The 12884-nt window shown below is 38.5% G+C and overlaps 1 protein-coding gene across 10 annotated transcripts in view; it reads left to right on the forward strand.

The window, feature by feature from the left end:
* Nucleotides 1–12884, forward strand: part of SLC4A4 (solute carrier family 4 member 4) — a 351418-nt gene that overhangs the window by 194466 nt on the left and 144068 nt on the right. For all 10 annotated transcript variants that reach the window (XM_026510000.4, XM_048211820.2, XM_044388202.3 and 7 more), the window contains one exon: nucleotides 3477–3553. In XM_026510000.4, coding sequence (XP_026365785.1) covers nucleotides 3477–3553 — 77 coding nt within the window. The remainder of the gene's footprint in view (nucleotides 1–3476; nucleotides 3554–12884) is intronic.

Raw genomic sequence — 12884 nt, forward strand, 5'->3', positions numbered from 1 at the left:
TTCCAAAGGTATTTATTTATTTGATTATGTAGGAGAGGATTTAGAGGAAAAGCCAAGCAAGACACTTTCTGTGTGTTTATGTGACGAGGTTGGTAACTTAAATGATTTCTTGAGATACAATAGTTTGGAGTAGTGGCTTGGAAGAGGGCAAGGTGATCAGAACTACCCCTCTGCTTCAATTTGTATATGTTTTTTTCAATTCAGATTCTGACTGGGGCATACTGTCCTCTTAAGATAACTGGTTTATTTAGAACAGTGGTTCTCAAACTTTAGCAAGTTTCAAAATTACTTTAACGGTTTGTTAAAACCTCGTTACTGGGCCCCAAACCCAGAGTTTGGATTATATAGCAGTTCCCCCTATCCGCAGTACCTATGTTCCAAGATTCCCAGCGGATGCCCGAACCCTATATATACTATGTTTTTCCTATACACACATACTTATGATAAAGTTTAATTTATAAATTAGGCAAAGTAAGATGAACAATAATAATAAAATACAACAATTATAACAATGTACTATAATAAAAGTTATGTGAATGTGGTCTTTCTCTCTCAAAATATCTTATTGTACTGTACTCATCTTTCTTATGATGTGAGATGATAAAATGCCTACGTGATGTAAATGAAGTGAGGTGAATGCAGTAGGCCTTGTAATGTGGTCTTAGGCTATAATTGACCTTCTGATGATTTGTCAGAGGGAGGATCACCTGCTTCTGGACCACAGTGGACTTTGGGTAACTGAAATAGCAGATAAGGGGGACCACTGCAGTTGGTCTAGGGTGAGTCTCAAGGAGTTGCATTTCTAATAAGTGCTCAGGTAATGCTAATGTTGTTGGTCTGGGCACCACACTTTGGGGACCACTGCATTGGGAAACATTTGTTTTTGGTTAAGGTGTTTGGGCAAAGGGGTGGGGAATTTGCTAGGTGGGAGGTGGGAAAACACTGAAGCATGTTTATCATCTTGCTTAGGGTTTACCTGGAAGTGTTGCCTTCTGGATTCTTCCACTGTATTACAAAGTTACACATCAGTGAAGTTGTTAATATTACTTTTATTAATGAAAATCAGATAATGGTAGGAGGGACAGTAGATTTGGTCGTTTCTTAACATTGGCCTACTTTCCCTCATCTAGTTCCTGCATTTTCCTTGCACCTGTGCCTTTCTTGCCCCCTCCCCCATTAGTACAAATACATCCATACTGTCATGAGAGAAATGATGAGGCAGTATATGAGATTTCTTGGAAAAGTTGTGACATCAGTCAAGATTACCACTGTAATAAAAACTTTATTCATTTGGCTTCTACCTATTTAGTTTTTGCAGCAGTAGGACAGTGCTTAGGCTAAAATGTACCTTTGCAGTGTTTTTAGTTTCCAAAGCAAATCAATGAATTTAGGATATTTCCCGGAGAATATATATTACTTAATGAAACTTCTTTCAGTATTGCCACTTACATCAATTGATTTGATAATGAGAAATCAGTCTTATCTATTAATTTACATAAGCTACTTTTAATTTATGATTAGGATTGCTAAGGCTTCATTGCTTTAGGAATATATAGTTCAGATTTCTTCAGTTATTCAGGTAGAATTTTCACCCAGCTAGTCCAAATAACTGCTTTTGCTTTTATTTTTTTATTTTATTTTTTAGAAAGACTTTATTTACTTATTTGAGAGACAGAAAACACAAGCAGAGGGAGCAGCAGAGGGAGAGGGAGAAGCAGACTCCCTGCTGAGCAAGGAGCCCCATGTGGGGCTCCATCCCAGGACCCTGGGATCATGACCTGAGCCGAAGGTAGACGCCTAGCCAACTGAGCCACTCAGGCGCCCCTGCTTTTGCTTTTAATATAAGGTGCAAAATTATAGTTACTCATCATTTCCTATTACTTTCAAGCCCAGCATTATTTGGGAGCATTCACGTTTTTACCTGGTGTCTTTTGTTTTGAGTGCACACTGGAAACCTGGTATGTAGTTCAAAGGAGAAAATGTGGCCTTTGAAAAGGTTCTTTTAATTTTGCTCATAAAGCAGTTTTTCAGATGTAACTTTCCTTTGAAAAATGCCCTGTGCTCAAATTTTCCTAGAATAAAATGTCCCACCAGGTAAAGGGTTTAAGAGATCTAGGCCATGCTTACTCAATGAAATGCAGCAGAGTGGAAAATACCCTGTCTTGTCAGCTCAAGAAAATTATGATTTTTCTGATTTAGTAGTTAAAGACAATTATATTATTTAAAGAGCTGCTTTTACCTAGACATGAAATTATTAGGAGTAGATTTTAGTCTGTGGTAAAATTATGTGTTGAAGTTTCTATCTGTAGAAATTAAAGTCTATAATCTAAAAAATAATTTGGAACCAAATGTGAAGCTATGTTCAAACTTTGGTGCTTGTTTTTCAACCCTTGTCCTTTTGGTGTGAAGACCAGCCTGAGTCAGATCATTGAGGATTAATGATGAATGCATTACTCAGCATCCTGCAGGGGTTGGGTCAAACACCCTGGCTTTGAAAAGTTACTCTTTTGCTTAGTAAGCTTAGAAATTTCAAGTCCAACTGCAGGTCCAACTGCAGAATGAGCAGAATGTTATTCTTTTGATTAACATAGTCTGCTTGAAGATGGGCTATCACTCTTCTAGATATCCCTCCTCTCTTTTCTTGTATAATGGTCTCTAAAGTCATGGGCTAGATTGCCAGTAGACTTGACCTACAGCCACTGTATTGCCAGGGAGCTTGGTTCCCATGAAGTATTCCTGATGAAACCTATGCCTTAATGTGAATAAGATTGGCCTGTTGAGGAAAAGAAGGGATATGCTTGTATTAGTCTGGAAAATGGGAATGCAAGAAGGGGACTGTGGTCGCACTACTTTGAGGCAAAGAATGGGGATTCTGGATCAGATGCCCCCCAAGAAGAAATCTTGATTAAAGTGTCAGCTGGAAAAGGGAACACAGATGGGTTTTGGGGTGGATCAGAGGGACTGGTACCCTAGGAAGGACTGCAGAGGCCTGGGGAGATGAGGTCCAGGCCTGTAGTCTGGGGCCATCTCTGCTGACATGAGGATAGAGGCCATCTGTGTAGGGAGTAGGAAAAGGAAAGGACACCAGGTAGCTTAGGATGTGTATAAAGGGCAGTGACAAAAAGCAGGCCAAATGAAGAGTAAATTTATTTTTATGTGTATCATTTTAGATGTTTCTTCCAAAGTTTAACCCATCTTGAAATTGAGCCAGGCAGTAAGACTTAAACATGGTATTTGTGATTTTACATACTTTGGGGTTTTTTGTGTTTTTTTTTTAATGTGATTTTACATACTTTTAACTTAACCATCTTTGTGCTCCAGCCTATATTCTGGATAACTCTTCAGGAGAATCCCAGTGGAGCTAAAGTATCATTGCCATTCTCATCATCATCTACAAGTGTTTATGAAGTATACAACCAAAGTCTTGTGTTTTTGAAAACAAGTCTTTAATTAGGGTTCACTTTTGTTTTTTGCAGGTAGCCCAGCCATGACCCATAGGAATCTGACTTCCTCCAGTCTGAATGACATTTCTGATAAACCAGAGAAGGACCAGGTAAGCAAAGAAATCTTACTTCTTTGAAACCTAAGACTAAATATGTACCTAGAAGATGCTGGAATAAGATTAGAAATGTTGGTTTCCTAACTGAAAAGGAACTGATATATGTAGATGGGTTGTTGTTGTTGTTGTTGTTGTTGTTGTTGTTGTTCTTCTTCTTCTTCTTCTTCTTCTTCTTTCCTTCTTCTTCTTCTTCTTCTTCTTCTTCTTCTTCTTCTTCTTCTTCTTCTTCTTCTTCATGTTCTCTAATGGAAGGGGAAGCACTATGTCAAGGGATTTGAAGTTTGAAGATAAGAATTAGTGTTGACTCCAACCCTTACAGATGTGTTCTCTTGGGCAACATAAGTCTTGGAGCTATAGTTATCTCAGTTTTAAAATAGTAAAAATGATCCCTACCGCAAGGTTATTGTGAGGATTAAAAGAGATAATTTAGGAAAAAGTGCATTGATAAAGTATAAAGGTTTAAGAAATCCTGGCGATGGTTAACCTTTGGGGGATACATCAGGTAAAGGAAATGCTGGCCTCGTTAGTTGTGTATATGTTTGTCTATTAAAACATAGTAAGCACCTATTTGCCATGGGGAGCGATTAGGTTTGAATCGTGATGTACTTACTTTTTTAAAAAAAAGACTTAATTTATTTGAGAGAGAGAGGACAAGAGCAGGGGGAGGGAGAAGCAGACTCCCCACTGAGCAGGGAGCCCGATGTGGGGCTTGATCCCAGGACCCTGGGATCATGACTTGAGCCAAAGGCAGATGCTTAACCGACTGAGCCACCAATGTGCCCCTTGACTTACTTTCTTTTAAAAAGAATATGGTAGAATTTGGGCCATTTTTCCCAGTTGGGTGGACATAGAAAATGGTAAGTAGGTATGATTTTGCACTTTTAAAAAACAAAATGAGTTACTTTGGACTAATTGGGTGAAAATTTCACCTGAATAAAGAAATCTGAATTTTATATTCTAAGGCAATGGAGACTTATGAAGATGTGCCTCTTTCCTGGACAGCTCTTAGAGCAGTGACAAAGGTTTAGAGACCTTGCTGAATTCTAAAAGGTATAGGAAAGGTGAATTTATGTTCTTTCTTGTGAAGTGGCTTTTGATATCTTTCTTCCTTCCCTTCACCAGCAGCACCCTATTTGGGCCTTCATCATCTCAGACTGGATTGCTAGAAAAGCTCTTGGAACTAATCTCTTGTCTCTGTTTTCTCCTATTTCAATAATATACTTTTCATATTGTTACCCTCATATTTCTCTCCTGGAGCAAAGGTTTATAATGGCTTCTTCCCATCAAGTTAAGTTCAGATTTCCCTACATGACTTTCAAGGTTTTCTGAAGTCTAGTGTTGTCCTTCTCATTTTAGTTTGTGTTCCTCAGAAGAGGAACTCTCTGCTTTGGTCCGGCTTAGTTACCTCCGGGTTATGTTGAGATTGATTCTTGATTCCTAGAACTGTTCCCCCTTCATATGCTAATATGGATAGCTCTCCTCCCTTGTATTTGCCTCCCCTTTGAAATGAGCATGGAAGGTCATTTAAATATTGGATACATTGGGAGCTACATAGCAGTAGCAGCAAAGAGAAAACTCAGTAAACGAGGTCTTGTTTAGAGTTGCCTTCAAAACTGGCACATTTTGGCTCCATTCAGTATTTACCAGTAAGGTTCTGTTTCTGTGGTTTGCCAGGGTTTTTTTTTTTTTTTTTTTTTTTTTTTTAAAGATTGTTATTTATTTATGTGACAGAGAGACAGCCAGGGAGAGAGGGAACACAGCAGGGGAGTGGGAGAGGACGAAGCAGGCTCCCAGCGGCCCAGCAGAGGAGCCTGATGTGGGGCTCGATCCCGGAACGCCAGGATCACGCCCTGAGCCGAAGGCAGACACTTAACAACTGCGCTACCAGGGCGCCCCTGCCAGGGGTCTTGATACTGAATAAGGCAGTGCAGTTGATAACAGGATAAGGCAGAGTTAGGAATATCTGGTTGACAGGCTTTTTTTTTTTTTTTTTTTTGAAAAAAAGCTTCTTTTATTACTGACAGTTCTCTTGCCAGGAATTTGCCAATAAGCAGCTGGTAAATGCTGGCTAAGAGAAATTTCTTACCTTCTTGAGTGTCTTCAGATCTGGGCATATGCGGAGGAAATTTGATGGCTTAAGATGTATATTACATAAGCTTTTGATTCCAGTGGTAGATGAAATATGTTGGAACATAATGGTTTGGGGGTGTTGATTCAGCTGTAAAACCTGTGTGATTGTGGTACTTGAACCCAGAATCTTTGATGCCTGTCATGAACATCTCATATTCATTGAGGTTCATATTAAGTAAAACCAGGAAGATTTAAATCAGTTTTGTTCCTTTTGTTTTCAAAGCCAGGAAGTGAAGGCTGATGAATATATCATTTTTTTAAAAAAAGACTTTATTTATTTGTTTATTTGAGAGAGAGAGAAACTGAGAGTGTGAGCAGGGGGAGGAGCAGAGGGAGAGGGACAAGCATACTGGACACAGCACAGAGCCCCAGGCAGGGCTCCATCCCAGGGCCCTGAGAGCATGACCTGAGCTGAAACCAAGATTGTTGGACGCTTAACCGCTTAACTGACTGAGCCACCCAGGCGTCCCTATTGTGTGTGCTTTTTTAACAAAACACAGTATATCATTTTAAGAGCAACTGTCCATCTACATTGTATCTATTACAATAACTGCAGTTAATCCAATGAGCTCTTCATCCCACAAAGAGGAAGAAATTCCATTCTTTGCTTCCCACCAAAGAGTTTGAAGAGAAGTTTTGGAACTGACCCATGGTCTCATCTACAACCAAAGGCAAATTAGGAATTCAAACTAATATTTTTCAATTTCTGTACTTACTATTTTAGTAACTTCAACTACAAAAGCTTCTGGATCATTTTAGGGTGAGAAGAAAATGGGTTTGTAAAGAAGATGAAGCTATGGCAAAGAAAAAAAAAAAAACCCACACAATAAACTCAGGCTTTTATTTTTTAACCTTCTTTTCCTCTGTTTGGGTAGGAAAAAAAGGTTGCCAGGCTCAAATTTGTTTTGAAAAAGCTTTTATAATTAATTAGCCAATGTCCTGGAAATGATCTTGGCAGTAAAGTCAAACTTGTTCTGTATGCTTTTCCAAGTTGGCCCCAAAAACTTCCATCGGACTGGAACTGAAGTTTCTGATTGACTGATTATTCTGCCTGGCTACAATTTGAACAGTTGCAAGGATGCCTCTCCACTTCCTGGAGCTATATAACTTCCCAGAAGCACAAGAACTATGGGTTTAATGTTCAGAGTTATGAAGAGGAGCAGAATTTCTTTGACAGCAGCATAGTGACAAAATTTGAGGGCATATTTTTTATGAGATTCTGTTTTGGGAAAACAGAAGAAACAAATCTGTGGACTGCACTTTTTCTCTCTGGCTCTGCCAAGCCTATGTACTTACGATTTCAGTAGCGGCTGCCTTATTGAGAAATAGCTCAAAATAGTTAACAGCAGAAGAGCATAGCCAAAATTTAGGTGATTCAATGCCTCAACAATATTCCAACTTGGATGTTATATTTATTAAGCAGAAAAGCACCTGGGGAAAAGTAGATTAAAAAAAACCCAAACATCTGGAGCTCATCTACTTGTAAATCTACATAAATAATTTCTTCTATTTTGTTGCTATAGAAGATTTTTTTCTTCATTATCCAGTTACCTTCCCCATTCACCTTAGATTGATTTGTTTTTCTATCTCCTTTTATTCATTTTCTGTTAAAAAAAAAAAAACTTAACAAGTGCAATGGGTGCTTATCAAATGCGGTGGCTTAGTTCTGATTTGCATTTGAGTACGGAATCAGCTGTGAGGATAAGAAAATCTTCCTCATGATTTTACTTCTTAGCTTTAGCTCTGGTAGAAGTTCTACACTAAGTGGTACAATGACTTTCAAAGGGCTTTACTTTTTTCAGGTTATCAGTAATGCAATAACATCTCACAATTACATGATCAACCTTCAGTGAAACGGCAGTCCGTGGACTACAGTGAATGCAGTAGATGGAGAAGTATCTTGCAGATTCTCAGGAAGACACTGCTCACATAACCTTGGAACTTCTTATCTAGTTATCGCTACTATGGTGTTCATTATTTAGCCAGCTTATCTGAGAACCTATCCATAGGTCTATTGGTAGAATTTGGCTGAAGGTTAATTTCTACACTGTATTATCATTTTTAGCCTACCTATTGCCTGTTATCTCCCAATATACTTGCCTGTCTTGATCTCTGTTTTTGAAGTCCCAGGGATTTTGCAGAAATTGACCTGGGTTTAAATATTTTGTTAGAGAGTAAGAGGATGAAACCATTAAAAACCATGTATAAGTTTGAAATTGCTAAATCATGACTGCCTTAAAATGAAATCTAGAAAGAAACATTTTGTGATTGAACAACCCCTAATCCTTTTCTTAACACATATGTAATATAGGAATGAGTCAACTAAATTCAGCTGAGATGATTTCTCCATAGTTCTGAAGACTTCCTTCCTAAGGCTCACATAAAGCTTCCCTTAGCATTAATAGCTATTTCATATGCACAGTGACAGAAAAATACAATAGCACCTCCTTTTCTTTTTCACAGCTCAGCCAGAAAGCCCTCTAATTCACACCAAGCACTGGGTGGTCGTGGTTCCCTCCTCAGAGAAGCTGCAGTGGCTAAGAAAGGCTCATATTTTCTGAGGTTATAGTACTTGTCTTTAGCACATTTTTAGGGACCATTGAAACACTGTGGTGTTGGGAGAGCTCCAAATGGAATCACATCTGTGATAAACCTGGGAACAAAGGCATGCTGTGAGGAGGTGGTTACATCCTTAGATGTCATTAGTCACCATGGTTTGGGTAGCTGCGGTGAGCTTCCCTGTGGTTCAGTGGCTACAGCGTTTCTTCAACCAGGTGTCCTTGATGGGACCTGGTGTGCCACTGCAATGGTTATCTTTGGAGTCTCTTTCATAGGGCATTAGCTTGCCACTTAGATATTAACAAAACTGATATTTATTATCACCTTTTCTTTTCTACAAGAAATTTGACTTTACATAGCTTCCTTCTCCCACCTGATGCTCTCTCCCATATTCTTAAGGAAATAACAATCAATTGTTATTAGTAGTGTTTGAGAAGTGCTGACAAACTGATTTCCCTCTTAAAATTGGGGCTGTTAGATTTTCCCATTTTCATAATGCTATACTTTCATGAAAGCTGTTTATTTGAATCAGAAAACTAATATTCAATTAAAAACAGGTACTGTGTCAGTTTGAAAATGAAGCAGATTAACCTGTCAGAAGTAAACTAAGCTCTATCTTGTATTTTCAGGTAAAGAAAAGAGGAGGTTTTTTTTATGAAACTTAGAACTATGATTTTAAGTAACTGTAGGGCTGCAACAAATTTGAACTTTTAAATCACCCCATTACTGTATGCTGCTGTGATTTGAACTCATTCATTCATTCAAAAAGTGTATTCCGTGCTAGAAAGTGTTCTCAGAGGTAGGTAGCATTCTAGAGATGAATGAGACATAACTTTTTTTTACTCATAAGCTCCCATGCTTTTGAGGACAGGTAGGCAATAAACAATAAAAACAAGTAAACAAATCAACAGGGTAATTTCACATAATCACAAATACTGTTTTGAAAATATATCAGGGTAATGTGAAGAGGTACAGGAAAGCTGTTTTAGGTAGGAGGGTTAGCCAGAAAGTAGAAGATATGGGGAAAGAGACTTCTAGACTAAGCAAAAAGCAATAGTAAAACCTTGAAATAGGAATGAATGTGGTGTATCCAAGAAATGGGAAAAAAAAAACCAAGTCCGAGTGGCTGGAGCCAACGTAGCAGATGTGGAGTGGTAGATGAGGTCAGGGAAGTTACACAGGAGTACCTTTTCATTTTTATTCTAAGGGCAGTGAGACACTGTTTGAGGAGTTTTACCTGGAGAGTTGTATGTACTGATATACATTTTAAAAAGACCACTGAGGGTGCTGTGTGATAAGATAAGAGGAATTTGCCAGTGTTCTGGATCATCTGGTATTGTTCCTACAATTAAGCACTGGATGAGCACCACAGTGCATTAAACTCATTGTTCTAAAGACCCAATAGCCAGTGTAATATATTTACCATAGACATCAAGATCTTATTCCTGTCAGTAAGGGAAGTTCTTCTGTTTCACAAAATATTTTAAGAAAGAAACAGTTTCCTATTAATTAGATTAAGTTATGAATATTAATAAAATATTAAAATATTTTAATGCACCAGAACTGGACATAGACACCAAGAGTGGTGTCTGAGCTTTTGCTTGATTGCTTCTCTACCTGTAGTTCTCCTATTGATGTTACTGCTGGCTGACGTCAGGTGCGTCACCTGGGTAAAACCCACGACTCATGTAACCTTCACTGGAGGCCTCTCTGAGGAGCAGTGACAAGCATCTTAGTCTTTATTGTTCAGAAGGGAGCACCGGTGTGTAGGAACAGAACAGAGCAGCCGAGTGGGGGTCCTGAGACACATTCTTATCTGTAACTATGAAAGAATTGAACTCAGGGCATTCCTGTATTGGACATATAATGAAAGGGTTGGCAGGTTTTATGTCTTAAATAATTAGCTGGCATGTTTTATATTTGATGACACTTTTTTCCCTCTTTTCAATAGGTAGCATTCTACCTGTATTCAAATACCATGAATATTCTTAGAACATATTAAAGAGAGTCATAGACTGCCATCAACAATTATCTTTGATGAATGTCTACTCTCATGTCACATGTTACCTACTTCTGACCATGACTTCATTAAAAAGATAAACAACCTTTTGTCCCTTGGAAGTGGCAAATTGTTATACAACCAGAAAACAGCAGTGCCTTATGATGAACACCCTAAGGGCCTGGTTAAAAAATCTTTCTAATAGTTGTAAATATATACATTGAGTCATTCTTAACCTGCTATATAGTAACATGTTATTACCTGTGTATTTTTTAAACTTTAGTTTTTTTCTGATTTAAAAAGCATAGAAAATTGCTATAAAAATTCAAACAAAGCAAATATGAATAAAATAAAAATTGAAAGTTCCCACGTTCTCACCCTCAAAATAGCCACTATTAGCAGTTTGATGGAGAATCCTCTAGATTTTTTCTATGCATAAAAACTATGTACTTATTTATATAAAATACAAATAAGATCATATTGTTCTGCAGCTGGATTTCTTAAAACCTAACAATGCCACAGACATCTACCTTATTCTTTTTAAAGGCTGTAATCCACAAGAATCCTGTTTTATTTAAATGATGTTCTATTATGTTTTTCTTTGCAATTATCAATCAAGCTTTTAAGAAAAATCCTTATTGTAATTTTTTTTTTTTTTTTGCATTCTTTAGGGAGTATTTCTGGAGGAGAAATTTTTGTAAGTGGAATTGCTGGCTCACTGTGTATTGCCAATTACCTTCCCAAACGATTATACCAATTTGTGTCCTAGATTTTTTAAACACTTTAATAAATCCTCCTCCACTGCTGAGATACTGTATGCCAATCAGATTTGAGTTTCTCCTTTATGATTCACTCCAGTAAAAGCTTAGCAACTCAAGTTGCTAAAGTGAAAAGAATCTCAGTCACTAGCATCTGCCTCCCAGATCACTTTGGGGGCTTTTTTCAGAAGCTTAAAATCTTGAGGCTAAAACTGGGTTTATTCTCCCAGTCTGATTAGATCTCTGAGCTGCCTAATCTTCCTGTCTTCTGAGGTAAAGAGGTGAAAAGTACAGTGGCAGTAGACTCAGCCACCTGTATGTTTCTTATTGCTTGTGCTAAAAGGTGTTGCTGTCCCCAGCTCTCAAAGAAATCCTTCAGGCTTTGTGGGAATTTCCTTGGCAACCAAGAATGGCTTCATCTCAAGAGCCCTTCTTGGTGGTCAGCATTTGGTCAGCATTTGGAACAAAAAGGAAAATTGCAAGAAGAGTTGGACAAGTATTCTCTTTGAAGTGCTGTTCAACACATTTGCAGCTTGGCTCCACATCTCCTTCCTCTCCCCAACTCCCCACCCCCATGAGAATTTTAAGTGAACTTACATCCAGACTATAAAGTTACTGAAATGAAAAGTTCATACCTTATGTGGAAGTGCTTTATTAGGAACTTTGAAGGAGTGTTGTCATCTGGGTTAACTGATGAAGAGCTCATTGAACCATTCTTTACATGTTGGGGAGTATTTGCAGATTTTGCTGTTTCTTTATTTCCTCTCAATGGGGAATGGCTGCAGAGTAGATTTATGAAGAGGCCATTCCACGGGAGGAAGTTTTTCTTGCTTTTCTTCAGAAAGAGAAGGGCTCCCCACTGTTTCCAGCTCACTTGTCTGGCTGATCCAGTGGCTAGTTGATTGATTTGCCTCCACAGAATCTCATGACCTTATCAATCACCAGCAGAGCTTCCTGATTTCTCCGTGTGTTACCACCAATGGTCTGGTGTCACTCCCTGGAACTGAGCTGAAATGAAAACAACCATCCTTTCTCTCCCCTCTGCCTCCATGTTAAAGGAGCAGCAGTAATTTTTTCCTACAATCTGAAAGACAGTAGTTAATTATAGCACACTGGCATTATTGCCTAATCAGTGTTCTATGCATCCACATAACAAAAGGTGAGAAAGTAACTGAGTCATTGTATAGGGAGCCATTGTAATAACTTTGAACTTCGAAATTAGCTGCCTTCCTCTATGAAGAATAATTAATAATTAACAACAGTGAATATAGTTAAACACTTACTTACACTAATTCATTGGGGTTGGTACAATCAACCCCATTTTATGTATTGGCAAACTTGAGACACAAAGAGACTAAGTAATTTCCCCAAAGTTAAATAGCATCTGAGTGGTAGAGCTGCATTCTGGCCCTGCCGCCTATCCTCTTAACGAGTACAGGGATGCTGGCTATTTGGGTTAGGGTCTTTTTCAGGTCCTCAGGCACAGGTGTCAAATTGATAGTCATTGCCCTTCAGTCTGTCCTTGAGGCACACATCACACTGAATAGGCTAATCACCAGAATTACTAACTAAACCAACAATGTAAAAAAATTCTTAAGGGTCTTATGGTGACCAGACGTTTCTGCTGCCACAGTGATTAAAAGACTCATCCAGTAGTTTGTTGTGTGCCCGCGGTGGGGGGGGGGGGGGGGGCGGGTCAATGAGAGAAGACTGATAGAATAAAAAGTAAAATATATGATCTTAGATTGTGAGTTTCTAACTAGCTGGAGAGACCAAAGAAACTGTTGGTGCTGACAGTAAAGTGCAGCAGTCCAGTGAAAGACAAGATAACTGTGTGGGCCAGAACCATCAATCACAGAGGAACGAGGGACTTTAGAAG

The sequence above is a fragment of the Ursus arctos genome, unplaced genomic scaffold (genome assembly GCF_023065955.2).
Source record: "Ursus arctos isolate Adak ecotype North America unplaced genomic scaffold, UrsArc2.0 scaffold_9, whole genome shotgun sequence".
Taxonomy (NCBI): Eukaryota; Metazoa; Chordata; class Mammalia; order Carnivora; family Ursidae; genus Ursus; species Ursus arctos.